Below are 26,712 nucleotides of genomic sequence, written 5' to 3'. Positions count from 1 at the left end.
CTGATATTCTGCAAAAGGTACAGGGATTGGACTGCTGAGGACTGGGGTGAAGTCATTTTCTCTGATGAATCCCCTTTCCGATTGTTTGGGGCATCCGGAAAAAAGCTTGTCCGGAGAAGACAAGGTGAGCGCTACCATCAGTCCTGTGTCATGCCAACAGTAAAGCATCCTGAGACCATTCATGTGTGGCGTTGCTTCTCAGCCAAGGGAGTGGGCTCACTCACAATTTTGCCTAAGAACACAGCCATGAATAAAGAATGGTACCAACACATCCTCCGAGAGCAACTTCTCCCAACCATCCAGGAACAGTTTGGTGACGAACAATGCCTTTTCCAGCATGACGGAGCACCTTGCCATAAGGCAAAAGTGATAACTAAGTTGCTCGGGGAACAAAACATCGATATTTTGGGTCCATGGCCAGGAAACTCCCCAGACCTTAATCCCATTGAGAACTTGTGGTCAATCCTCAAGAGGCGGGTGGACAAATAAAACCCCACAAATTCTGACAAACTCCAAGCATTGATTATGCAAGAATGGGCTGCCATCAGTCAGGATGTGGCCCAGAAGTTAATTGACAGCATGTCAGGGCGGATTGCAGAGGTCTTGAAAAAGAAGGGTCAACACTGCAAATATTGACTCTTTGTGTCAACTTCATGTAATTGTCAATAAAAGCCTTTGACACTTATGAAATGCTTGTAATTATACTTCAGTATTCCATTGTAACATCTGACAAAAATATCTAAAGACACTGAGGCAGCAGACTTTGTGATAATTCATATTTGTGTCATTCTCAAAACTTTTGGCCACGACTGTACTTACTAAAACTGTACTAATCGTACTAAATAGTGTTTAGAATGTACTGTTTAGTAAAAACGTATGTAGTAAGCAACAAATATCAACATACTAGCTTCATCTATACTGAGAATGTGTAATCTAATGTACAATTACATTGTTTTATCGCCATATGTTCATTTTGGTACAGCCACTCCCCTTACCTGATCATCAGCTGTTGTCAAACACACGTGGGTCTGAAAAGACGATTCTCTTCCTAAATAACATGCAGGCATTTCATTCTAGATACAAACCTGAAAGGAGTATGGCATCCCGGTGTTTAAAGCATACTCAATCGAAATGTGACATAGTATAAAACATAATATTTTCAAACACCAAATCACCCTACTATTTAGAAGTATGGATTGTGGACACGACCCAAGAGATGTCCCTGCTCAAAGTGAACATAAATATCCCCTCTTTAGGAAATAATTAGATATTTATTTCAATGAAGGATGAAATAGAATGAAGGATGAAATTGAATGAAGGATGAAATGGGTAAAAGGAGATGGAACTAAACATGCTGCTGGAGAAAGGCTGGTACATTATGTGAACTAAACATCACAGCAGGCCACATTATGAAGAAAGAAGAAGAAAGAAAGAAAGAAAGAAAGAAAGAAAGAAAGAAAGAAAGACTGAAAATGAAATACTGGTAGCTACAGGTCAGTATGACCCAGACATAGATGAAGAGAGGTGTGGGTGGAGGAGGAGGAGGGCAGTGAGGCAAGGGATTTCAGACCAGCCTGTTCTCCTAATACAGCACACACTCTGGGGAGACCCTCCGGACAAGGCTAATCTACTCTCTCCCTCATTCAATCACTCTCTCTCTCCCGTTCTCATCTTCTCTGGTCTTCTCTCCTTTACTCTCTCTCATCCCTCCCCCCTCCAGACACACATTTTCCCACCATATTGAGAAGAACAGTCAGAGACACAGCACGTCTACAATTCAAGACGTTAGGTCCTGAGAGAGACATCAATAACACACCACAATGTTTTTATTTTTATTTATTTACCCTTTATTTAACTAGACAAGTCAGTTAAGAACAAATACTTATTTACAATGACGGCCTACCCCAGCCAAACCCTAACCCGGACGATGCTGGGCCAATTGTGCCCCGCCCTATGGGACTCCCAATCATGGCCGGTTGTGATACAGCCTGGAATCAAACCAGGGTCTGTAATGACGCCTCTAGCACTGAGATGCAGTGCCTTTGACCGCTGCGCCACTTGGGAGCCATGTAATCTAGTGCTCAACATCCATTACTGACCGACCCACTGGTCAGCAGCAGAGGGACACAGGGTGGTCTGGCTGCTGAACATAGGCTCTGGACGATCACAGCAGCATCTTTTAGTACATAGTGTAAATCTCCCTGTTACATCAGTGCATGATTGATGCAAAAGTCTGAGACACGGATATGGATCTGAAGAGACGATTTGTCCCTGAGAGAGTAAGGGAGTGCACCACAAGAGGCAAGTGATGTATTAAGTCAGGATAAATGCAGTATTCATCATTAGCTACTACATTAGCTAGAGCCAAACTGAGTGAATGAAATAAAACCTCAACCTGTGTCTGCTCCTCTGTACTGAGTAGGCCTGACTGATGCCCCTTCACAGTTTGACTAGAAGAGCACAACTAAAATAGAAGTTAAAGATGTTGATAGAGAGGAATGGGAGTGTGCTGCATTGATAAGGCATTGGAGCTAGAGTAAACGCTGGGCCTGGAGCAGCACAGATAGGGCAGACTCAGCTGTGTACTGGAACACAAGAGACTGGGACAGAAAGACAGAACACAGGAGACTGGGACAGAAAGACAGACACAGAGGAACAAAGGAAAGAGTTTAGGATAGGAGGTTGTCTGTAGGGTTTGGGTCTTGAACATAGAATGCCGTTATGCAAGCACGGACACGACACACCAACGCGTGCACGCATACGCGCACACGCACGCACGTACACACACACGCGCACACACACACACTGGGGGGGTTATTGCTGTTTCCTGAGAATGAGATGACAAACCAACTGAGAATGACCATCCAGTGTGGTGTGGGTGTGTGTTTGTCCAGAGAGTCAGATTGTCCTCTCTCTCTGTCTGAGTATTGATGGTTAACAGTGGGGGGCCCTATCCTTTTCCCACAGTGAGAGCCCCTGCCCCCTGCTCCTCTGACATTCACCTGCTACTGTCTCACCAGTCACTCCCCTCTCACTGCTGTGCTCTACTGTGTTGTGAGGGAGCAGGACTGTTACTGCTTATGCATCCTTATTCCACGTAAAACCCACCACTGGTGTGCGTGGCTAAAGAGCTCTATTTTCATACAATCAAACAAATGTAAATGCCTGGTGTTTGCTAAACGGGATTGGCACTTGGAACCGGTGCTATGGTCAGACGACATAAAAATAAATCTCTTTGGCCATGCACACCAGTACCTACTGTAAAATATGGTGGTGGATCTTTGATGTTATGGGACTATTTTGCATCCACTGGTCCTGGGGCCCTTGGTAAGGTCAACGGCATCATGAACTTTACCAAGTAAAATCAACATTTTGCAATGGCCATCTCAGCCTCCGGATTTGAACCCCATTGAAAACCTGTGGTTTGAATTGGTAGTCCATACGTGCAGACAAAGGATATCAAGGATCTGGAAAGATTCTGTATGGAGGAATGGGGGTCTAAGATCCCTCCCAATGTGTTCTCCAATCTCATACAACAGTATTGTTATCCCAGCAAGGTGAGGTATTGGAAACAGGGGTGCCAATAATTTTGACCCATATCTTTTTGAGGAAAAAAAACATATTACTTGTTAGACAACATCATTTTCTGAGCAATTGTATTAGAATAATATATGATTTGAAAGATATCAATGTAACAAATGATTTTTACAGAGGTAAAATATTAAGAGAATGGGGGGAATAGAAAAAGAAAACAGGAGATAAGGAAGAGAGAGGAGGAGATAAGAGAAGAAACAATTAAGTCAAAAAGGAGAGAAGAAGAGGGAACAAGTGGTCCAAATGACTCCCTCCATAGTGTGTGTATCAAAGCGGTACTGTGGTCCAGTGTATGACAGTATATTTTAGAGAGAGAGAGAATGAATGCTGGGCAACAACAGCTCTGGCATGTTTAAACAACAGATTAGCATTAATCTGCCTTTCAAATCAGCCCAGGTTACAGGTGTTTACTGTGATTACCAACCAAACGGTATTATTATAATTACTCACTCAGGCTCCTGGCAGAGAGAGAGAGAGAGACAGAGGGGGAGAGAGAGGAAGAGAGAGTGGGGGGATATATGCATACCATCCTGCCTTTTCTTGGTGGAAACACCTGCAGGTAATCAGATTAAATGATAGGTTGAACTAATCTCTTTGTGAAACAGGAGAGGACGACAGGAGGCTGCAAACAAGAGGGTGCTTTACTCTAAACACTCGCAACAAAGGAAGTACATCTTAAGGCATGTTGTCACGGCTGTTCGAAGGAGCGGACCAAAATGCAGCGTGTTCGTAGTTCCACATATTTATTAAACGTGAAACTGAATGCAATACACTTAAATACTTGAATATACAAAAACAACAAACCGTGACGCAGAGAGGAAAACACACTATTCAAAAGATAACCCACAAACAGGAAGAGAAAAACCCCTATTTAAATATGATCTCTAATCAGAGGCAATGAGGATCAGCTGCCTCCAATTAGAGATCAACCCCAAACAATCCCAACATAGAAATAGACAAAGTAGAACTTAAACATAGAAATAGAAAACATAGAACCCAAAACACCCCCTGTCACGCCCTGCCCTACTCTACTATAGAAAATGACATCTTACTAGGGTCAGGACGTGACAGTATCCCTCCCAAAGGTGCAGACTCCGAATGCAAAAAAAACAACAACAAAACAACCACATAACACAAAGGGAGGGTAGGGTGGGTGACTAATGTCTATGGCGGCGGCTCTGGTTCCGGGCGTAGTACCCCCATCGCCCGCTGATCCCCCCGCTTCTGTATGTCCAGAGGAACCAGACCATGGATCATCGCCGGAGGCTTCGAACCGCCAACCGTCGCTGAAGACTCCGGGCTGCAGACCGCCTCTGGAGGCTCCTGACTGGGGAGCGTCGCCGGAGGCTCCGGGCTGAGGAGCGTCGCCGGAGGCTCCGGGCTGAGGAGCGTCGCCGGAGGCTCCGTGCTGAGGAGCGTCGCCGGAGGCTCCGTGCTGAGGAGCGTCGCTGGAGGCTCCGGCCTAGGGATGCGCACTGGAGGTCCAATGCGTGGGACTGGCATAGGTGGTGCCAGACTGGTAACACGCACCTCAGGTCGAGTGCGGGGATAGGAACAGGACATCCCGGACTGGGCAGGCGCCCTGGAGGCCTGATGCGTGGAGCTGGCATAGGAGGCGCCAGACTAGTAACACACACCTCAGGGCGAGTGTGGGGAGCAGGCACAGGACATACTGGGCTATGAAGGCACACTGGAGGGAGCGTGCGAGGAGCAGGAATCGGTCTCACCGGACTGGGGAGACGCACTAAGTGCCGAATGCTCACAGCAGGCACTGGCTGTACCGGGTTGTGGTTGCGCACTGGAGGAATAGTGCGAGGAGCAGGAATCGGTCTCACCGGACTGGGGAGACACACTAAGGGCTGAGTGCTCACAGCAGGCACTGGCTGTACCGGGTTAACCGTGACGCAGAGAGGAAAACACACTACTTAAAAGATAATAACCCACAAACAGGAAGAGAAAAACCCCTATTTAAATATGATCTCTAATCAGAGGCAATGAGGATCAGCTGCCTCCAATTAGAGATCAACCCCAAAACAATCCCAACGTAGAAATAGACAAACTAGAACTTAAACATAGAAATAGAAAACATAGAACAACCCAAAACACCCCCTGTCACGCCCTGCCCTACTCTACTATAGAAAATGACATCTTACTAGGGTCAGGACGTGACACATGTGTGTTTGTATCAGAGACATTCCTCTTTTCGTTTTTCACAGACTAGATTCATCTTTCTGGAGGCGGAGGGCCGTTTGGTGTGGGATGGGACTGCATGGCTAGAGACCATCTGGACATCTGCAGACAGAACCCACAACGTCCTCAGGCTAACTTTGAGCTAACTTTCATCTAACTTTGGCAAAGAATCCAATATGTTTTGCTCATTGCAACAGAAGAGGGTTAGTTAAATCTAGAGAGAGAATGAAGGGCCCGTTATGGTGTCATTATTGTCGTCTTACCTCAAGAAAGAGAGCTTTTTGGCCACTCAGAGCTTCGGTACCCTCTTCCACTGAGAGAGAAAGTGGAATGATTACTGTATTTGACAATGATAAAGCACCAGAGTCATCTCACTAAAACACCCCCTATGTCTGGAAGAGGAGCACAGTCTACAACATCTCTGACTGCTTGTCTGTCCTAAACAATGTACCTCAGATGGCATCCTAAAAGCCTTTGCTCCCGAGAGACCCCCCCCCCCCCCCCCCCCCCGCCCCCCACCTCTCTCTCCAAACCACCACTTTCTCAGTCCAAAACCATCATACATTCAACTGACTTTTAACAATCAGGTATAGTATGACCCCGCTGTAACCATGGTGACGCATGACCCTCATAATTTTCAGCGAAGATTATGAGTGTGTGTGTGAGCCTCCTCTCCAGTCCGTCAGAGCTTTGTCCCTTTACGGTCTGTCTGAGCCCAGGAACAAGGGACAGAACAGTAATTGGACATTTCAAAGATGAAAAGCATTCATTAGGATGGTTAGTGTTAATTAGGAGCATTAGACAGTAGTAAGGTGACGAGTGACAGTGGGGGCGACAGTGGAGGGTGTGTGTGTGTGTGTGTGTGTGTGTGTGTGTGTGTGTGTGTGTGTGTGTGTGTGTGTGTGTGTGTGTGTGTGTGTGTGTGTGTGTGTGTGTGTGTGTGTGAGAGAGAGAGAGGATACTGTTCAGGGAGATCAGGATGTTCTCTGTTAGAGATACCTTAAAATGTCAATTAAAAGGTTGTCAGAAACTGGCGTCTGTAATTATTCCAACTAGCCCTTTTAATATAGCATACCCAGACAATGGAGAGTTTAGCTTTTTCATGTCCCTCTAAATTGTTCTCAAATGATCTAGCAACCCTAGTCTATGACCATGTCCAAATCTGTCACAGTGATATGAAAAAATATGAAAGCACTAATTGAAAAGTTAAAAAAATCTTCCTAACTTGACTGAACTATTGAGGGTGAGACCCCATCTGTGAACCCCTCTACACATCCTCTTTAAGACAGAAACCAGCCCCGGCTCCTTCAGTTCCTGACCCTTTAAGAAGGACAGTAAAGCATCAGCTTAACACTAGAGGAGAAAAAGGGGAGAAAAAAAACATCTAGGGCAAATAATAAGCTGTCAATCAGAGCAACCTCAGGAGAGCTGTCAGGGGTTTAGCTGTGATTGACAGCTGTGACATTTGCTGAGTCGACCCCACACTGCAGTCTGAGATCCTCACAAGAGGAGACTTCCACCTGGGTCAAGAGAGATCTCTCTCTCTCTCTCTCTCTCTCTCTCTCTCTCTCTCTCTCTCTCTCTTCTCATATTTCAGGGGCTTTATTGGCATGGGAAACATATGTTTACACTGCCTAAGCAAGTGAAATAGATAATAAACAATAAAAAAATGTATAGTAAACATTACACTTATGTCAAATGTCATATTATGTCTATATACAGTGTTGGAATGATGTGCAAATAGTTAAAGTACAAAAAGGAAAATAAATAAAGATAAATATAGGCTGTATTTACAATGGTGTTTGTTCGTCACTGGTTGCTCTTTTCTTGTAGCAACAGGTCACACATCTTGCTGCTATGATGGCACACTGTGGTATTTCACCCAGTAGATATGGGAGTTTATCAAAATTGGATTTGTTTTCTATTTCTTTGTGGGTCTATGTAATATGAGGGAAATATGTGTCTCTAATATGGTCATTTGTCAGGAGGTTAGGAAGTGCAGCTCAGATTCCACCTCATTTTGTGGGCAGTATGCACATAGCCTGTCTTCTGTTGAGAGCCAGGTCTGCCTACGGCGGCCTTTCTCAGTAGCAAGGCTATGCTCACTGAGTCTGTACATAGTCAAAGGTTTCCTTAATTTTGGGTCAGTTACAGTGGTCAGGTTTCCTGCCACTGTATACTCTCTGTTTAGGGCCTAATAGCATTCTAGTTTGCTCTGTTTTTTTGTAAATTCTTTCCAATGTGTCAAGAATTGAACGTCTCTTTTCTGGATTTTGATAATTAGCGGGTATCGGCCTAATTCTGCTCTGCATGCATTATTTGGTGTTTTACGCTGTACATGGAGGATATTTTTCCAGAATTCTGGTGAGCGGACCACAGATCTCACAACCATAAAGGGCACTGGATTCTATAACTGATTCAAGTATTTTTTGCCAGATCCTAATTGGTATGTCGAATTTTATGTTCCTTTTGATGGCATAGAAGGCCCTTCTTGCCTTGTCTCTCAGATTGTTCACAGCTTTGTGGAAGTTACCTGTGGCGCTGATGTTTGTGTGCTCCAGGGCAACGATGTCTAGATGGAATTTGTATGTGGTCCTGGGAACTAAACCTTTTTTGGAACACCATTATTTTTATCTTACTGAGATTTACTGTCAGGGCCCAGGTCTGACAGAATCTGTGCAGAAGATCTAGGTGCTGCTGTAGGCCCTCCTTGGTTGGTGACAGAAGCACCAGATCATCAGCAAACAGTAGACATTTGACTTCAGATTCTAGTAGGGTGAGGCTGGGTGCTGCAGACTGTTCGAGTGCCCTCACCAATTCGTTGATATATATGTTGAAGAGGGTGGGGCTTAAGCTGCATGTCTCTCTCTCTCTCTCTACCTATCTTGTCTGTCTGTCTGTCTGTCTGTCTGTCTGTCTGTCTGTCTGTCTGTCTGTCTGTCTGTCTGTCTGTCTGTCTGTCTGTCTGTCTGTCTGTCTGTCTGTCTGTCTGTCTGTCTGTCTGTCTGTCTGTCTGTCTGTCTGTCTGTCTCATATACACGTACACTTTCTCACAGCACAGAACACGCACACGCACACGCACACGCACACACACCTGTCCTAGAGCTAAGAGAAACCCACTGAATGCCATAACGTCCTAACACACCTTCACTGAGAAGTCTGACTAAAAAGCGACAGAGAGAAGGGGGTGGGTGGGTTTAAAGACAGAGCTGCTGTAGAATACAGAGAGTAGCAAGGAGGCCTGCTGCTATCAGAGCCAGATAACAAATAACAGCCATTAACAGAGAGCTGCACAGTGTCTCAGGGCTAATGCAGCAGAACTAAAAGCACAGATATGGCCCACCCCTACTGCAGCTCTTCCTTTGTATATGGAAATGTACTGTGAAGAAATATGAGTGTATGAGTGTGTGTGTTTGGGTTTTTGCGGGGGTACAAGTGGTACACAGATAGTGTGCATAGTGTGTGTGTGTGTGTTGTCTGAAGGACATCTATGTGTTCATTGGTAGGCACCTCAGGTCTGTAAGTGGGAATACATGAGTGTGAAGCAGGGGAGCAGGGGGGGGCTTTGAGAAGACAGGATGTGTGTGTGTGTGTGTGTGTGTGTGTGTGTGTGGTGTGTGTGTGTGTGTGTGTGTGTGTGTGTGTGTGTGTGTGTGTGTGTGTGTGTGTGTGTGTGTGTGTGTGTGTGTGTGTGTGTGTCCTTTGTGGTGGCCAAAGATCACCTGGGGTCAAACCTAATTTTCCTGCAGCATTAATTACCAGATGCACACACAATTACCAGACGTGTGTGTGTGAGCGTGTGAGCATGCGAGTGTGTGTGAGTGTGTGTGCCTGCCTGTAGGGTTAGATTTTTCCCTGGTGTCAGTACTGTAGTCCTGGGTACACGCATCTCTGATGGGGTCACTGGCACCACACAACAACACACACACATACATTCACCCCCATTACCCCACAGTGCTGACTGGGAGCTTTTACAGGACAGGCCGCTCAAATGCTGACACACTCAAACTCCCTCTGTCTCACTCTCTCCCTCCCTCTATTGCCCTTTTACTCAATTCCTCCATCACTCTCTCCCTCACTGGATTGAACTGGACATTATTTTTAGTGTGTTATCATTTCTGATCAAGCACTCTTAAAAGCATGTCAGCTCCACTCTGGTGACCTAAGCACATCGGACAACAAAGACAAAACAAGCTCCAGCTCCTCCCAGCAGCCTCCTCTGGTGCTGAAGCCACAGTGTTCCAACAGGAGCTGAAGTAGTCTCCTGAAGCTGTTATAACCCAGGAAGGTTAGACTGTGTCTTTTCTCTCCTTTCCTTGTCCTTGACATAACGATGAATGAGAGAGATGTAGGAATGTATTTATGTTCAGGCTTTTATGTGCAATGCCTTCCCTTGATATTTCATGTTAGACTACAATAGAAGCACCTGGCCATGTTTCCTCAGTCTTCAGGGATGTTCTGAAAGTCAGTGTTTATTTATGAGAGAGGAGAGAGAGAGAGAGAGAGAGAGAGAGAGAGAGAGAGAGAGAGAGAGAGAGGAGAGAGAGAGAGAGAGAGAGAGAGGAGAGAGAGAGAGAGAGAGAGAGAGAGAGAGCCACCCCGGGCCTCTCTCAGAGCAACACTAAGGCCCGCAGGTTCTCAAATCACACCTGTCTGACTCATCATAAATCCATATGTAGCGCTCCTGCTAACTTTTCAGGAAGTAGTCTTTTGTTGTGTACAGATGACAGGGTTGTGTACAGATGACAGGGTCGTGTATGTGCCTGTTTGTTTGTGTAGTTGGAAAGGGAGTGTGCGCGAGAGAGATTCTGTGTCTGTTTCGCCTGGGTGTGTGTGTTTTTGGGTTATAGTGTGTAGTGTACTGTGTGTGTGTGTTTGTGTTTGTATTTGGGGCCAAGATATACATCTGTATGTATGGAGAAACATTTAACAACGTGTATCATGTGTGTGTGCGCTCGCGTTGACTTAAGTGTGTGTGTGTGTGTGCATGCAGTGTAGTGTGTGTGTGTAGCAGGGAGCTGGTTGGGTCCCCTTGCCGCCCTGGGGCTTCAGAGCCCATTTCCCGTTGTGCAGTGTGATAAGTTTCCCTGTCAGATCCTCCCAGCACCACTATATTTCTGATAAGCTCCGCTGCTAGTTTTCCAGACCTCTGGCACAGAGATCAATTTGAGATTGATTCGGAATGCCCTGCTGGGCCGAGCTGGGAGATCAATTTGAGATGGATTGTTCACGCCAGGGGGCAAACGGCACACAGCTCTCTCTCCCTCTCCCTTACTTGCTTTCTTTACCTCCCGTCACACTGCCCCCTTTCTCCTCATCCCTCTTTCCCTCCCTTCTGATCTATCTTTTTCTCATCCTCTATCACTCTCCCCATTTTCTACATTGCTTCTCTCTCGCTCTCTCTCTCTCTCTCTCTCTCTCTCTCTCTCTCTCTCTCTCCTCTCTCTCTCTCTCTCTCTCTCTCTCTGCTCTCTCTCTCTCTCTCTCTCTCTCTCTCTCTCTCTCTCTCTCTCTCTCTCTCTCTCTCTCTCTCTCTCTCTCTCTCTCTCTCTCTCTCTCTCTCTCTCTCCTCTCCTCTCTCTCTCTCTCTCTCTCTCTCTCTCTCTCTCTCTCTCTCTCTCTCTCCTCTCTCTCTCTCTCTCTCTCTCTCTCTCTCTCTCTCTCTCTCTCTCTCTCTCTCTCTCTCTCTCTCCTCCTCTTCCCCCCTCGCTCTCTTCCGGGGTGTGTATGTGTGTGTCAGGCAGACTGAGGAGCAGTAGGGGTAGGAATGACTCCATTAGCTCAGGGCCAGCTCCTGTGAAGTGATAAGCCTCAGGCCACCACAGATAACTCATCTGGCTTGGTAATCTACACACAAACAGACCACAGAGAATACGAATGGATACCCCCCTGGCCTCACAAACACACAACCGCACACGCACAAGGAAACACACACACATAGCATAAGCCAGTTCCATTCTCCCCAGACAAGTGACCATGGTCAGCCAACCTCCTAGCCTGTCACCCCCACTGGATTCTGAACTTATCTCCACACAAGTCATCAGGCCCAGGGCAGACCCATCTCCATCCCTTTATCCCTCCATCCCTTCACCCCATATCCACTCCTCCATCCTTTCCACCAATACATCCCATCCATCTCTGCATCCTACCACCCCACCATCCATCACCCCATCCGTTCCTCTAATTCCCTCTCTCTGCCTCTCTTCTCTGGCCCAGTGACCAGTACTATTACCACATGGAAACCTCCTTCCTCTATCTCTATCTAGACCCTGAAATTATCTCTAACTAGAGCCTGACCTTATCTCTAACTAGACCCTGACCTTATCTCTAACTAGACCCTGAAATTATCTCTAACTAGATCCTGACCTTATCTCTAACTAGACCCTGACCTTATCTCTAACTAGACCCTGACCTTATCTCTAACTAGATCCTGACCTTATCTCTAACTAGATCCTGACCTTATCTCTAACTAGATCCTGACCTTATCTCTAACTAGATCCTGACCTTATCTCTAACTAGACCCTGACCTTATCTCTAACTAGACCCTGACCTTATCTCTAACTAGACCCTGACCTTATCTCTAACTAGACCCTGACCTTATCTCTAACTAGATCCTGACCTTATCTCTAACTAAACCCTGACCTTATCTCTAACTAGATCCTGACCTTATCTCTAACTAGATCCTGACCTTATCTCTAACTAGATCCTGACCTTATCTCTAACTAGACCCTGACCTTATCTCTAACTAGACCCTGACCTTATCTCTAACTAGACCCTGACCTTATCTCTAACTAGACCCTGACCTTATCTCTAACTAAACCCTGACCTTATCTCTAACTAGACCCTGACCTTATCTCTAACTAGACCCTGACCTTATCTCTAACTAGACCCTGACCTTATCTCTAACTAAACCCTGACCTTATCTCTAACTAGACCCTGACCTTATCTCTAACTAGACCCTGACCTTATCTCTAACTAGACCCTGACCTTATCTCTAACTAGACCCTGACCTTATCTCTAACTAGATCCTGACCTTATCTCTAACTAGACCCTGACCTTATCTCTAACTAGACCCTGACCTTATCTCTAACTAGACCCTGACCTTATCTCTAACTAGACCCTGACCTTATCTCTAACTATATCCACATCTTATCTCTATCTACATCCTGACCTTATCTCCACACCACCTCTGGAGCCCACAACACTGACTGGGACTGTTACTGTAGACAGCACTGACCTTTACCCTCAGTCTAAGGATGTGGAACACTGTACAGCAGGAAGGCTGCATCTATGGAACAGAGGAGGAGGAAGACGAGTGTCCGAGCAGTGTAGTGTGCAATGTTTGGGCCATGTGATCTCAGAGAGCCCTCATTTACCTATTGACCTGACCCTGTTAGCAGTCAGGACCATACTTTATCTAGACAAGCACAGGGAGAGAAGAAGTGAGACAACAAATCCCAGAGACTAACCTTACACCCCTGGCTTGTGGACCACCAGGGAAGGGGGCTGATGTCATGAGCTGTCGCCCAGTATGTGTGCCCTTGGCTGGGTTGCCCATGCAGCCAGAGTCCCTGCAGGGAGATGGAGCCTCCACACCTGGGTGCCTCTATAAGAGCCTGTCACCACTCTATTAATCAGACTGTAACCTAGACACCCGGCCTGGGCTGAACAGTAACAGGACCCAGCGCTATGTGACACCTCATTACACTAAAGGTTTTATTCTCTCTCATCCCGGGAGTGACCACCCTCACCTCCCAAATACCACACTAGATATTATATTATATTATACCCACCACACGCCTACCCTCCTCTGCCCCCTCTACTGCCCTTTTTTTGCCAAGGGTGGCCACCCTCATCCCAAATAACACACTTGCTAATCCCCCATGGCACCTTCCTACCCCGTGCCCACTCCCTGCCCTCCCAGAGAGCTCGGGCCCTAACCAGCCAGTCTAATAGGGCGGTGTAGTATTTTAGTGGGCCATCGGCCCCAGCAGCTGTAGATAGTTCATGCCCCTATGCCCCCCTTGCGCCCACCCCCCTGACCCCCTTTCCCTTTCTGAGCCTGTGACAGATGGGTCTGATCTATTATTACCCCCCCATCCAATCGCCAGCCCCCCCCCAGTAATGAAAACAGATGATGCCACAGTAGAGGAATGGAACGCAAAGAGGGAGAGCAGAGTGAAAATACACAGGACCAGATGCCTAGCGCACACTGCCCTGTGTTCAGACCCTCCTCTCCTGCCTCCTCTCATTCTCTCCACTGAGGGAAAATGGAGTGGACAGTAATGGTCGGTGTAATTCCAGGGTCCAAGCTGGACCTTCATATTTACAAGTGAATGCTTACATGGCCACAGAACAGTGCCGATGAGTGTTGAGGGTTTAGAGTTGCAGTGACTCCCTATGGGCTCAGATGAAAAGGCAGGGAATTCTTACTGTAAATGTCCATGTTAAAACGTATAGCATATACAATAATTACACAATATCAAATGTGATTGTAATACAAATTGATTCTACATGTATTCGCTTTCACAAACACATGAAAAGCTATAGTTTGGAGCATTTTTTGTTCCTAAATACGTTACAATTGTATTGGAAACAGGTTAAGTCCTTTTACATGCCATGGAACATGTTAGAATGGCAAATGGAAAGTGTTCATTTTGTGAATTTCCAGTAGGGAGAGGTAATAAGCAACATTTGTGGCTCTATGCAAAAAACAAGGACTCATTTGAAGTGTAGTTAGTCTTCACTCCCCTGGGCAGTTGTTTCATCCTAGTGATTCAGGGCTCTGAACTACAGAGATGTCCTATTAGACTCCCCACATTCCTCAACCTTTATAAACTCACTTACTAAAACATCTGCTATTCCATAAAAGCACAATTAGAGAGAAGAGCTGTTTGCTCATACAATCATTTACTGCTTACATGTTCCCTGCACTGCCTCAAACTTCCAGCTCTGTGTGCCATGGGAATGTGTGTACATGTGTGTGTGTGTGTGTGTGTGTGTGTGTGTGTGTGTGTGTGTGTGTGTGTGTGTGTGTGTGTGTGTGTGTGTGTGTGTGTGTGTGTGTGTGTGTGTGTGTGTGTGTGTGTGCACAATCGTATGTGTGTAGAGAGAGAGACTGTTGGCCTTTCATAGCACCTGAGTCTCTGTGTACAGGACAAACAGTACAGTGAGCATTTGTAGCAGTGCACTGGTGCGAACGAGCAATGGCAGCTGTATCTCTGCCTCAAACAGTGTGAAACTGTGCCCCCATCTCTCATCCCACAGCTGGGCCACGCAGAGCCACACAGCCCCTGTCACCGCCTGCAATCCTGGAGGAAACAAACGATGACAAAACCCATCCACTGTCAGGGTCATCCAAGAGCACTGTCTTCAGTGAGACAGATGACAGAGAGCGAGAGAGAGCGAGGGAGAGCAAGAGAGAGAAGAGAGAGAGAGAGGCTATAATATGACGTGATGTGTGTGACCAGGTGTGTTGCTAGGTGTTTGATGTCCATTCTATTTGAAGTGTCACACTGGACTACATGTATGAGTTGTGTCATGGTGGGAATGATGCCTGCCTGAATGTCAGGTGTCTCTCTGCTATCTTACTCTCTTCTACATTCCATCACTGAAGTGTGCCTTTGGTGTGTTCAAAGCCATGTCTATGTCTGTTATCCCAGGTGTGTTACATGTCTTGTCCAAATCAATGGAGAACACTCTGTTGGAGAGAGGTGAGGGTGACATGTGTAGGGGGGAGGGGACTGGGGTAGTGTGGGAGGGGGTGGGCTTGGAAAGAAAAGGGGCTCCATTGGTATGACAGGACAGCGGGTTGAGGGTTAGGGTTGTGATTGTGATTGAGGCTATGGTTAGGGTTGTACCAGGATGTGGACATGAAGCTAGGGTTAGGGTTGTGATTGAGGCTATGGTTAGGGTTGTACCAGGATGTGGACATGAAGCTAGGGTTGTGATTGTGATTGAGGCTATGGTTAGGGTTGTACCAGGATGTGGGCATGAAGCTAGGGTTAGGGTTGTGATTGAGGCTATGGTTAGGGTTGTACCAGGATGTGGACATGAAGCTAGGGTTAGGGTTGTGATTGAGGCTATGGTTAGGGTTGTACCAGGATGTGGACATGAAGCTAGGGTTAGGGTTGTGATTGAGGCTATGGTTAGGGTTGTACCAGGATGTGGACATGAAGCTAGGGTTAGGGTTGTGATTGAGGCTATGGTTAGGGTTGTACCAGGATGTGGACATGAAGCTAGGGTTGTGATTGTGATTGAGGCTATGGTTAGGGTTGTACCAGGATGTGGACATGAAGCTAGGGTTAGGGTTGTGATTGAGGCTATGGTTAGGGTTGTACCAGGATGTGGACATGAAGCTAGGGTTAGGGTTGTGATTGAGGCTATGGTTAGGGTTGTACCAGGATGTGGACATGAAGCTAGGGTTAGGGTTGTGATTGAGGCTATGGTTAGGGTTGTACCAGGATGTGGACATGAAGCTAGGGTTAGGGTTGTGATTGAGGCTATGGTTAGGGTTGTACCAGGATGTGGGCATGAAGCTAGGGTTAGGGTTGTGATTGAGGCTATGGTTAGGGTTGTACCAGGATGTGGACATGAAGCTAGGGTTAGGGTTGTGATTGAGGCTATGGTTAGGGTTGTACCAGGATGTGGGCATGAAGCTAGGGTTAGGGTTGTGATTGAGGCTATGGTTAGGGTTGTACCAGGATGTGGACATGAAGCTAGGGTTAGGGTTTTGGTTGAGGGTTAAGGTTGCACCGGGAGTTGGACATGAAGCTACGGTTACGTTAGAGTTGTGGTTGAGGCTAGGGTTGAACTGGGATGTGGACTTGAATCTAGGGTTAGGGGTTAGGGGACAGGGCTGGTCAGACAGAGAGGGTGTGGTAGAGAGCAGAAAGAGGGAGGTGTGATGCAGATTAAAGGCACCCGAAGGGCAGGGTGTGGGCGGAACATTCCTGCTATAACCACATACGATACACCAGGGTGATTCCCATCCTTGGGGTGATCCCTGGAGCTCCCTGGGATGGACAGGGAATACTGGCATCACCATAGTAACCACACAGTTTTAAAATGAGAAAACAGAACATTCTGCTCCATTTCACTCCATTGTAAAGGGTGGCAATATATTTGACCATGAATGTATAGTGTTGCTGTCCTGATATGACATATATTCCTCCAGCAATCTCAGCACAGTTACCATAACTCTGGTGTAGCTGCAGGGCTGCCTATTCAATGGCTAACAGTTAACCATAATCAGATCCAATCACATGCATGCACTTTATCAATAGATTGATTAAAACATTGACTAAGACAGCCCAGATAGAACATAATCAACTCAGGGCTTGGCGTTCTATGGAAAATAATGCATGACGTGGAAGGTGTGGTCCACAACGTGTTAGCGGAGTGGAACTGACCTTCCACAGAGTTGCATTATTTTCCAGAGAACGCATAGAGCCCTGAGTTGATTGTCCCTTTTATTCCATGACTATAATTTAACACATTTTCTGCTGTAAATGTGTTCAATCTCCACTGCAGTAGGTAGCAAGTTTACTAGATAGCTACAGTAGTTGTCTTGGTAACCAAACAAACAGACTTGCTAGTTTAGCTAACTAAACTGTTGTGGAAAATTTGATCCAAAGATTAAGGCAGAGCTATTTAATAGTATAATAGAAAAATCTTCAATCAAGCAGCTGCATGGGAGATCTATGTCTGATTTCACAGGGAACAACTCAAATAATAAATGGCTACATGTCCCTTAATAGGAGGTCATAATACAATCATACTGTTTACACAACAGTTATTTTCTAAGAACAACAGTTCCAGAGCACAATGGCTTTGTTTTAGGGTGTCGACATAACAGGAGTCTATGCATAACATCACAGTTCAAAACAGAATATGTTCCTTGAGAAGTTTCAACAGCTCATCCCAAATTCTGCTACAACAAAACCATCAGTCCTAGCTTGCTATTAGGAAAATCGAAATCAACAATGCCAACAATGTTTTTAAAGCGACTTTTGCTTTCAAACATAGAACATGTAAGAATGAACTAAAGCCATTTAATTCTACCCTGCAAATATAGCCTGCCTTATAGGGAAATAATGCACACTCTAGAATGTCCTTCAAGCCAATCAGAAACGAGTAGTCAACAATGCCATGGTATAAATTATTATATAGGATAACAGATATTGCATTGGCAAATATGTGTGTGTGTGTGTGTGTGTGTGTGTGTGTGGTGTGTGTGTGTGTGTGTGTGTGTGTGTGTGTGTGTGTGTGTGTGTGTGTGTGTGTGTGTGTGTGTGTGTGTGTGTGTGTGTGTGTGTGTGTGTGTGTGTGTGTGTGTTTCTCTGGTTTATCCCCATTTTTCAACAGGGGCAAACACACCCAGCAGCAACCTTATTTCTTTACCCACAACCAATCACCAGCTGGGATATTTACCACGGCAACAGGGGTGCTGCTGTAGGGCACACATAACAGAGAGAAGAGTGTGTGTGTGTGACACGCAGGTTGGCAGTCTAAAGTGATGTGAAAGTGTATAAACTGATATGAGACTCACCCGTATGGATTGCTGCTGGGTCTCTTGCTGCCGGTCTTGGAACGGCTAGACTTCAGCTCTCCACTCATGCTAATGTCTGTAAAGAACAACACAACCAGTCAGGTATGAAAAGGCATGGCACAGTATGGCATAACTAGCTCCAGCACTCCGTATACCAGGCTGTTTCTGCTTTAACCAACCATATCTTTTCTGTTTTTACTCTGTTGTTGTCTTCATGTGGCATGAAAAGGACAGTGGTTGGCAGAAACAGACTGGCACCCATGCTGTCTATCTACACACTGACACTAACTGTGTCTCTGTTGGCGCCAACTTAGCATCAGAAACAAACATTTCTGTACATCAAGAGACTCTTGTCACAGAACATTAGCTCACTGGCGTTGAGACACATGGCACTGGTCATTCCGACTTGCACACACACATACACACAAACAAATACACACACACAAACAAATACACACACACACACACCATCCCCACGGCTCAATTATACAGGAGCCATCTTGATAATTGCACATGCCAGAGCAGCTCTCCCTCCATGGCGTGTGAGAGGGGATGGTGGTTCAGAGAAGAGGGAAGAGAAGAGAGGCCATTCTAATATGGGCAGATGGGAGAGGGGACTAAAGCGTGACTGAGCCGGCTGCAGCGAGAGAGATGTGATGGGGGAGTGTGCATCTTTGTGTGTGTGGTGGGCTTGTATTAATATCCTTGTGGGTACTGGAAAACCCCAAACGTACCCACAAGGATGGTAAAACAAGGAAAATTCCCAGGTCCCCATGAGGACAAAGGCTATTTTAGATTTAGGGTTAGGATTACAATTAGAGTTAGAATTATGGTTAGGGGTTAGATTTATGGTTAGTAGTTAGGGTTAGGTTTGGGGTAAGCGTTAGGGTTAGGATTTTACATGAAAATACATTTTAGGTCCCCACAAGGATAGTGAAACATATGGTGTGTGTGTATGTGTATGTGTGTGTGTGTGTGTGTGTGTGTGTGTGGTGTGTGTGTGTGTGTGTGTGTGTGTGTGTGTGTGTGTGTGTGTGTGGTGTGTGTGTGTGTGTGTGGTGTGTGTGTGTGTGTGTGTGTGTGTGTGTGTGTGTGTGTGTGTGTGTGTGTGTGTGTGTGTGTGTGTGTGTGCATTTGTGTAGGTTTGCCCTCCCCTTTTTACCTCCTGACCAAGCCTATTTGCCTGTCTTCCAGGGTCTGGGTGTGACCTAGGTCTCCTCCACCTCATGGCCTGGCTCGGGCTCTCCCTGCTGAGGTTGGCAGGGTGGGTCAGGCTGGCAGAGTGGCAGTACTCTGGAGCTCAGGCCCAGGGCCGGCCTAGCCTCCCACAGTGACAGCATGTCTGATAAACGGAGCTGTGTTGCCTAATTGCCCTCCGTCTGTCTCAGGGAAATGTATGGGCTCTCAGTCTGCAGAGCTTTGACAATGCACCCCGCTATCCACTGCCTCCTGTCCACATCCAGTGGCACACATGGGTCAACAACCACCTACAGACAGATACAGTATGCACAAACAAGCAAAGTATACACACTGCTGGTAGGAATATGCCTTGGTAAATGACATTTCTAACTATTTCATGTCTTCTGAAGAGACATTTAGAAGAGCATTTGAAACCACCCCCCAAGCCCACAGCTATACCCTATCAAAACGAAGTCAGAATAAGTCATTAGTAGCATTGAGATGCATCACTATAACATTAACCCCACAGGCTTCAGTAGTGACTACAACAAGGCTGGGGGAATACTGTACCTCATGTTATGTTTACTGAGCTAATCGATTACATGATAAAGCCTTGAGAGAGACAGAGAGAGAGACAGAGAGACAGAGAGACAGAGAGACAGAGAGACAGAGAGAGAGAGAGAGCCCATGCATCCTGCTCTACAGGAGACCAGCCTCAGGAGAGAGGGATGTGCTGTTTGGTAAACACACTACAACACAAGGCAATTCGATTTCCCTACTGCCTTCTCCATTGGAACACAAAGCAGGATGCCTCTCAATGCTAAAAAATACAACTACAAAGCTTTCAATGTCTGCAGGGGACAGAACATGATTAGCGTGCCAATAATTTTGACTTTGTTGTTGATGTGTCCTTTTGTTTGGCTGTTTGAGAGACTTTTCGACTCGTAAGCAACCTGACCAGTGGTGAGTGGGTGGTTTGAAGTACAGTAGACCAACATGGAGCCTAGATGAAACCCATCACTCTCACCAGTATGTTGCTACATTTTCATTCAATTTCACATCTTGCAACTCTCAGTGTATCATCTCGCCATAACTCTGCACTACAGTAAACTCCTGGATAGTTTTTGATCATTTCAAAGTTCTCATTTTGAGTGGGCAAGACTGCTCCCAAGCCACATGGTTCCGTATAGTTAAACCTAGAATAGTCGAAATGGGGAAGAAGAGGAGAAGATCTTCATGTCTCTGAGATGGGTGAATGAGGCAGACTCTGAGGTTGGGGAATGAGATAGGCTATGAGCTGGGAGAATGAGGCAGACTCTGAGCTAGGAGAATGAGATAGGCTCTGAGCTTGGTGAATGAGATAGGCTATGAGCTGGGAGAATGAGACAGGCTCTGAGATGGGTGAATGAGGCAGACTCTGAGCTTGGGGAATGAGATAGGCTATGAGCTGGGGAATGAGACAGGCTCTGAGATGGGTGAATGAGGCAGACTCTGAACTAGGGGAATGAGATAGGCTATGAGCTGGGGAATGAGACAGGCTCTGAGATGGGTGAATGAGGCAGACTCTGAGCTTGGGGAATGAGATAGGCTATGAGTTGGGAGAATGAGACAGGCTCTGAGATGGGTGAATGAGGCAGACTCTGAGCTAGGGTAATGAAACAGGTTCTGAGCTGGGGAATGAGACAGGCTCTGAGCTAGGGTAATGAACAGGCTCTGAGCTGGGGCAATGAAACAGGCTCTGAGCTGGGGTAATGAGGCAGGCTCTGAGCTGGGGTAATGAAACAGGTTCTGAGCTGGGGTAATGAGACAGGCTCTGAGCTGGGGTAATGAAACAGGTTCTGAGCTGGGGTAATGAAACAGGTTCTGAGCTGGGGTAATGAGACAGGCTCTTAGGTGGGTGAATGAATATGTGTGACTAGGCCATTGTGTTACTATGTAGTAATGTGGGACAAGTTAACCTGTTGGGGCTAGGGGGCAGTATTTTCACGGCTGGATAAAAAAACGTACCCGATTTAATCTGGTTACTAATCCTACCCAGTAACTAGAATATGCATATACTTATTATATATGGATAGAAAACACCCTAAAGTTTCTAAAACTGTTTGAATGGTGTCTGTGAGTATAACAGAACTCATTTGGCAGGCAAAACCCTGAGACATTTTCTGACAGGAACTGGATACCTGATGTGTTGAATTACCTTTAAGCCTATACCATTGAAACACACAGGGGCTGATTAATGTTTTGGCACTTCCTATTGCTTCCACTAGATGTCACCAGCCTTTACAAAGTGTTTTGAATCTTCTACTATGAGATCTGACCGAACAAGAGCCTTGGAACGGTGATGGCCGATTAGACTCTGGCGCGCGAGGTCATGTTGGGTACCCTCGTTCCAAAACGTTTTAAAAGAGAATGCATTCGTCCACCTTGAATATTATTCATGTTCTGGTTAAAAAAGGCCCTAATGATTTATGCTATACAACGTTTGACATGTTTGAACGAACGTAAATATATTTTTTCCCCTCGTTCATGACGAGAAGTCCGGCTGGCTTAGATCATGTGCTAACAACACGGATCTTTTTGGATATAAATGATGAGCTTTTTTGAACAAACTACATTCGTTATGGACCTGGGATTCCGGGAAGTGACATCTGATGAAGAGAATCAAAGGTAATGGATTATTTACATAGTATTTTCGATTTTAGATCTCTCCAACATGGCCGTTTGTCTGTATAGCAAAGCATATTTTTCTGGGCGCAGTGCTCAGATTATTGCAAAGTGTGATTTCCCAGTAAGGTTATTTTTAAATCTGGCAAGTTGATTGCGTTCAAGAGATGTAAATCTATAATTCTTTAAATGACAATATAATATTTTACCAATGTTTTCTAATTTTAATTATTTAATTTGTGGTGCTGACTTGACTGCCGGTTATTGGAGGGAAACGATTTCCTCAACATCAATGCCATAGTAAAACGCTGTTTTTGGATATAAATATGAACTTGATAGAACTAAAAATGCATGCATTGTCTAACATAATGTCCTAGGAGTGTCATCTGATGGAGATTGTAAAAGGTTAGTGCATCATTTTAGCTGGTTTTATGGTTTTGGTGACCCTGTCTTTGAATTGACAAAACATTACACACAGCTATTGTCAATGTACTCTCCTAACATAATCTAACTTTATGCTTTCGCCGTAAAACCTTTTTGAAATCGGACAACGTGGTTAGATTAAGGAGATGTTTATCTTTCAAAGGGTGTAAGATATTTGTATGTTTGAAAAATTAGAATTTTGACATTTATTTGGTTTCAAATTTGCCGCTCTTGAAATGCACCTGCTGTTGATAGGGTGCACCACGGGTGGCACGCTAGCATCCCACATAGCCCCAAGAGGTTAAGAGGGAGAAATGTATGATTGAGAAACTAGAGGCTGGTAGACTACACATGATAACTCTGAAAAAGCTGACAACAGGAGGGCCCTTCCAAGGCCTCTCTAATCTAGGGAGGAGAGGAGAGAATTGCGAGAAACTGCCAAGGCTGGTAGAAAAGTGATAAAACTGTCTGTGTGGTGTGTCTGTGTGTGTGTGTGTGTGTGTGTGTGTGTGTGTGTGTGTGTGTGTGTGTGTGTGTGTGTGTGTGTGTGTGTGTGTGTGTGTGTGTGTGTGTGTGTGTGTGTGTGTGTGTGCATAGAGGGGGTTATAAAGACTGTTCAAATTTTGGTTGACTTTAGAACGTTCTCTGAATAAAGTCTTTGCCTAATTATTATTAAACCCAGGGTCTTACAAACCTCAGGGATTGGTCAAAGCTTAAATAATTGTTTAGTTATCATCATTGGGATTGAAAATTCTCGTGACAATTTGGTCCTTCGAGCCGGATCTCAATACCTGTTTCAGTCGTCTCATGGGAGCACCGAAAACCGTGCACGTGCAGATCAGAGATCCGTAGATTAAAGACCTGGCCCCATTCTGAGGGTTCTTTACAGGCCAGTGGCAAACTGGTACATGACAGAAACAGTGATGAGATCCAACCAAAATTTGAATCTCAGCTGCAAGATAAGGTCAGTAATCTTTATTCATTAGTTTGGGGTTAAATTCTAAACTTACTAAAAATGTACTTAGAATGGACTGGATTAAATTCCTATAAAGCATTGGTCAAGATAAATGTGAGGGAGGATTTTAACTGTAAAACTAACAGTAAGTAAGATTTGTATCGGTATACCGTCCATATAATCTAACGTAGAGAAAGTTTAATACAAAAGTATCTATGTTAGTGTTGGCGGCACTGGGTAACAGATCGGGGAAACAAGGGGACAGGTCTGAAATGATTCATGGTAGTAAAGGCCATTACCAAAAGAAACTACCCGGTATCGAGATAGTCCAAGACTGTTGAAAGTATACAGGGGGGGATTGAACTTGTTGAGTATTGGTGTAGAGATACATTAAAATAATTAACAGATAGAAATCCTGCTAGGATTGAACTTGTTGAGTATTGGTGTAGAGATACATTAAAATAATTAACAAATAGAAATCCCGCTGGAATTGAACTTGTTAAGTATTGGTGTAGAGATACATTGAAAAAGTTAACAGATAGAAATCCAATTAAAAAGGGTTTAGGATTATTCTAAGAACGCGCGTAGGTAAATAACAACCATATAACCCTATACCGTATAGGAGAATTTTCTAAAAACCAATAGAGGATACCATGGGTGGCAGATCCTCAAAGGAGGTCCTGGGATTACCCAGGGATGAGAGATATATGGAATCTAAGGTTAAAAGGAACATTTATTTCGTCCCAAAATGGAGAAAAAGTACGAATTTGATGGACGTTAAAATATAGAAAAACTAGAATTAATGATCAAACAGATACATAACGGATGTGGGGACAAGACAGAAAAGCAACAGGCAGAAGGGCTTGACACCGCTAGGGTGTGGCTGGCTGAAGCTAGAAAGAGAGCCGAAAGGTCAAAGAAAAAAGAAGCTACTAAGGAGGAAGAAGTAGGTAGCCAGGAGCAGACAGAAAGGACTCCCACGGCTCCCACCTAGACACCACCTAAACCCAAATTATACCCCTCCCTGGTAGACCAGGCGTGGAGGGAAAATCCAGGCGACGAGGAGGTGGTGGTGAGACGGAGGCAGCCAGACCAGGTGTCGCCCGTCCCGCTACCACCTCCCCCATATGCTGGTCCTCAGGGAGCCGAGTGAGGGAGGGAGGAAGAGACACAGAGAGGACAGGATTTAGCAACCTTATTGAGAAAGTGGATAGAGGTAGAGAAAGGGAGAAAGCCGAGAAAAGGGAGAGGAGGAAAAAAGGGAAGAGAGCGTGTTCATGGGGCTGCATGACCTAGAGCCCTCAGTAGACTCGATTCCCATAACCAGAGTCCGGATAGGGACAGTCAAGAGCAAGGGGAAGATAGATGCTTTAACTGTAACAAACCAGGTCATTTAGCTAGAGATTGTGAGGCGCCATGTAAACATTCCAATAAAGTAGGCCATAATCACCGAGACTGTGAAAAGAACAAGGACAGGAAAGACAGGAGAGAGGGTCAAAGGCAAGAACAGAGAGAAAAAGGTCAGGCGCCCACAACCAGACTCAGAGGAGGAAAAGAACAGAAAGAACAGAAAGGAGCAGAGTATCTAATAGTAACTATCAGGGTAATTGTAGATAAGCATAAAGGAGGCTTTAACCTGTTTGGGCTAGGGGGCAGTATTGAGAATTTTGGAAAAAATATGTGCCCATTTTTAACTGCCTCCTACACCAACTCAGAAGCTAGAATATGCATATTATTGTTCAGGTTTGGATAGAAAACACCCTAAAGTTTTTAAAACTGTTTGAATGGTGTCTTTGAGTATAACAGAACTCCTATGGCAGGCAAAAACCTGACAAGGTTTCATGCAGGAAGTGGCCTGTTTGACAAGGAGTCGTGCGTCTTGCATCTGTTTATTGAAGAGTAAGGATCTTAGCTGTAATGTGACAATTCCCAGGGCTCCAATAGGCTCTCAGGACCCGGGAAAATCATGAAGGTTGACGAGGAAGCCTCAGGCTGAAACAGATTATCACCTTATCCAAGTGTCCCATTAGGTGACAATGGAATGAGGCGCGTGCGCGATTAGCCCCCGTGGAGTATTTTAATTCGGCTGTTTAGTTTATTGCAGATTCCCGGTCGGAATATTATCGCTTTTCTACGAGATAAATGGCATAAAAATTGGTTTTAAACAGCGGTTGACATGCTTCGAAGTACGGTAATGGAATATTTAGACATTTTTTGTCACGCCATGCGCCATGCGCGCGACCGTGGATTACCATTCGTATAGTGTCTAGAACGCACGAACAAAACGACGCTATTTGGATATAACTATGGATTATTTGGGACCAAACCTACATTTGTTATTGAAGTAGAAGTCCTGGGCGTGTATTCTGACGAAGAACAGGAAAGGTAAGAACATTTTTCTTATAGGAAATGTTATTATGGTGAAGGCTAATCTTGCCGGGTGTCTAAATAGCTAGCCGTGATGGCTGGGCTATGTACTTAGAATATTGCAAAATGTGCTTCATCCGAAAAGCTATTTTAAAATCGGACATATCGAGTGCATAGAGGAGTAATGTATCTATAATTCTTAAAATAATTGTTATGCTTTTTGTGAACGTTTATCGTGAGTAATTTAGCAAACTGTTAGTAAATTCCCCGGAAGTTTGCTTTTTCTGAACGTCACATGCTAATGTAAAAAGCTGTTTTTTGATATAAATATGAACTTGATTGAACAGACATGCATGTATTGTATAACATAATGTCCTAGGTGTGTCATCTGATGAAGATCATAAAAGGTTAGTGCTGCATTTAGCTGTGGTTTGGGTTTTGGTGACATTATATGCTAGCTTGAAAAATGGGTGTCTGATTATTTCTGGCTGGGCACTCTCCTGACATCATCTAATGTTTTGCAGCACCTATAACCTATTGCTTGTACCAGCAAAGGACGCATACGATAGACACTACCAAATGGGTGGTTAGGAACTTGCGCCCCGGTGTTATTGGTCCAACCAGTTCGAGTTAGTCATCAGAGGCCAGTTATAGGAGGCTTAAGTAGGCACAGGAGGAGTTTTGACCAGGATGGGATTAGCCTTGTCTAGATGGATGCTATTGGCATCCCCAGGGGAGTACCAGATGAATACAAAGCTATGAATCAAATAGCTGAAGGCTTTACCACTAC

General features: G+C 45.2%; 1 protein-coding gene across 2 annotated transcripts in view; it reads right to left on the bottom strand.

Moving 5' to 3' along the window:
- LOC106562277 (RNA-binding Raly-like protein) overlaps window positions 1-26,712 on the bottom strand; it is an 80,661-nt gene that overhangs the window by 29,056 nt on the left and 24,893 nt on the right. For both annotated transcript variants that reach the window (XM_014127048.3, XM_045689179.2), the window contains exon 2: window positions 18,335-18,410. In XM_014127048.3, coding sequence (XP_013982523.2) covers window positions 18,335-18,410 — 76 coding nt within the window. The remainder of the gene's footprint in view (window positions 1-18,334; window positions 18,411-26,712) is intronic.

This window comes from Salmo salar, chromosome 11 (genome assembly GCF_965601325.2).
Source record: "Salmo salar chromosome 11, fSalSal1, whole genome shotgun sequence".
Lineage (NCBI taxonomy): Eukaryota > Metazoa > Chordata > Actinopteri > Salmoniformes > Salmonidae > Salmo > Salmo salar.
This window is presented reverse-complemented; position numbering and strand designations above follow the sequence as displayed.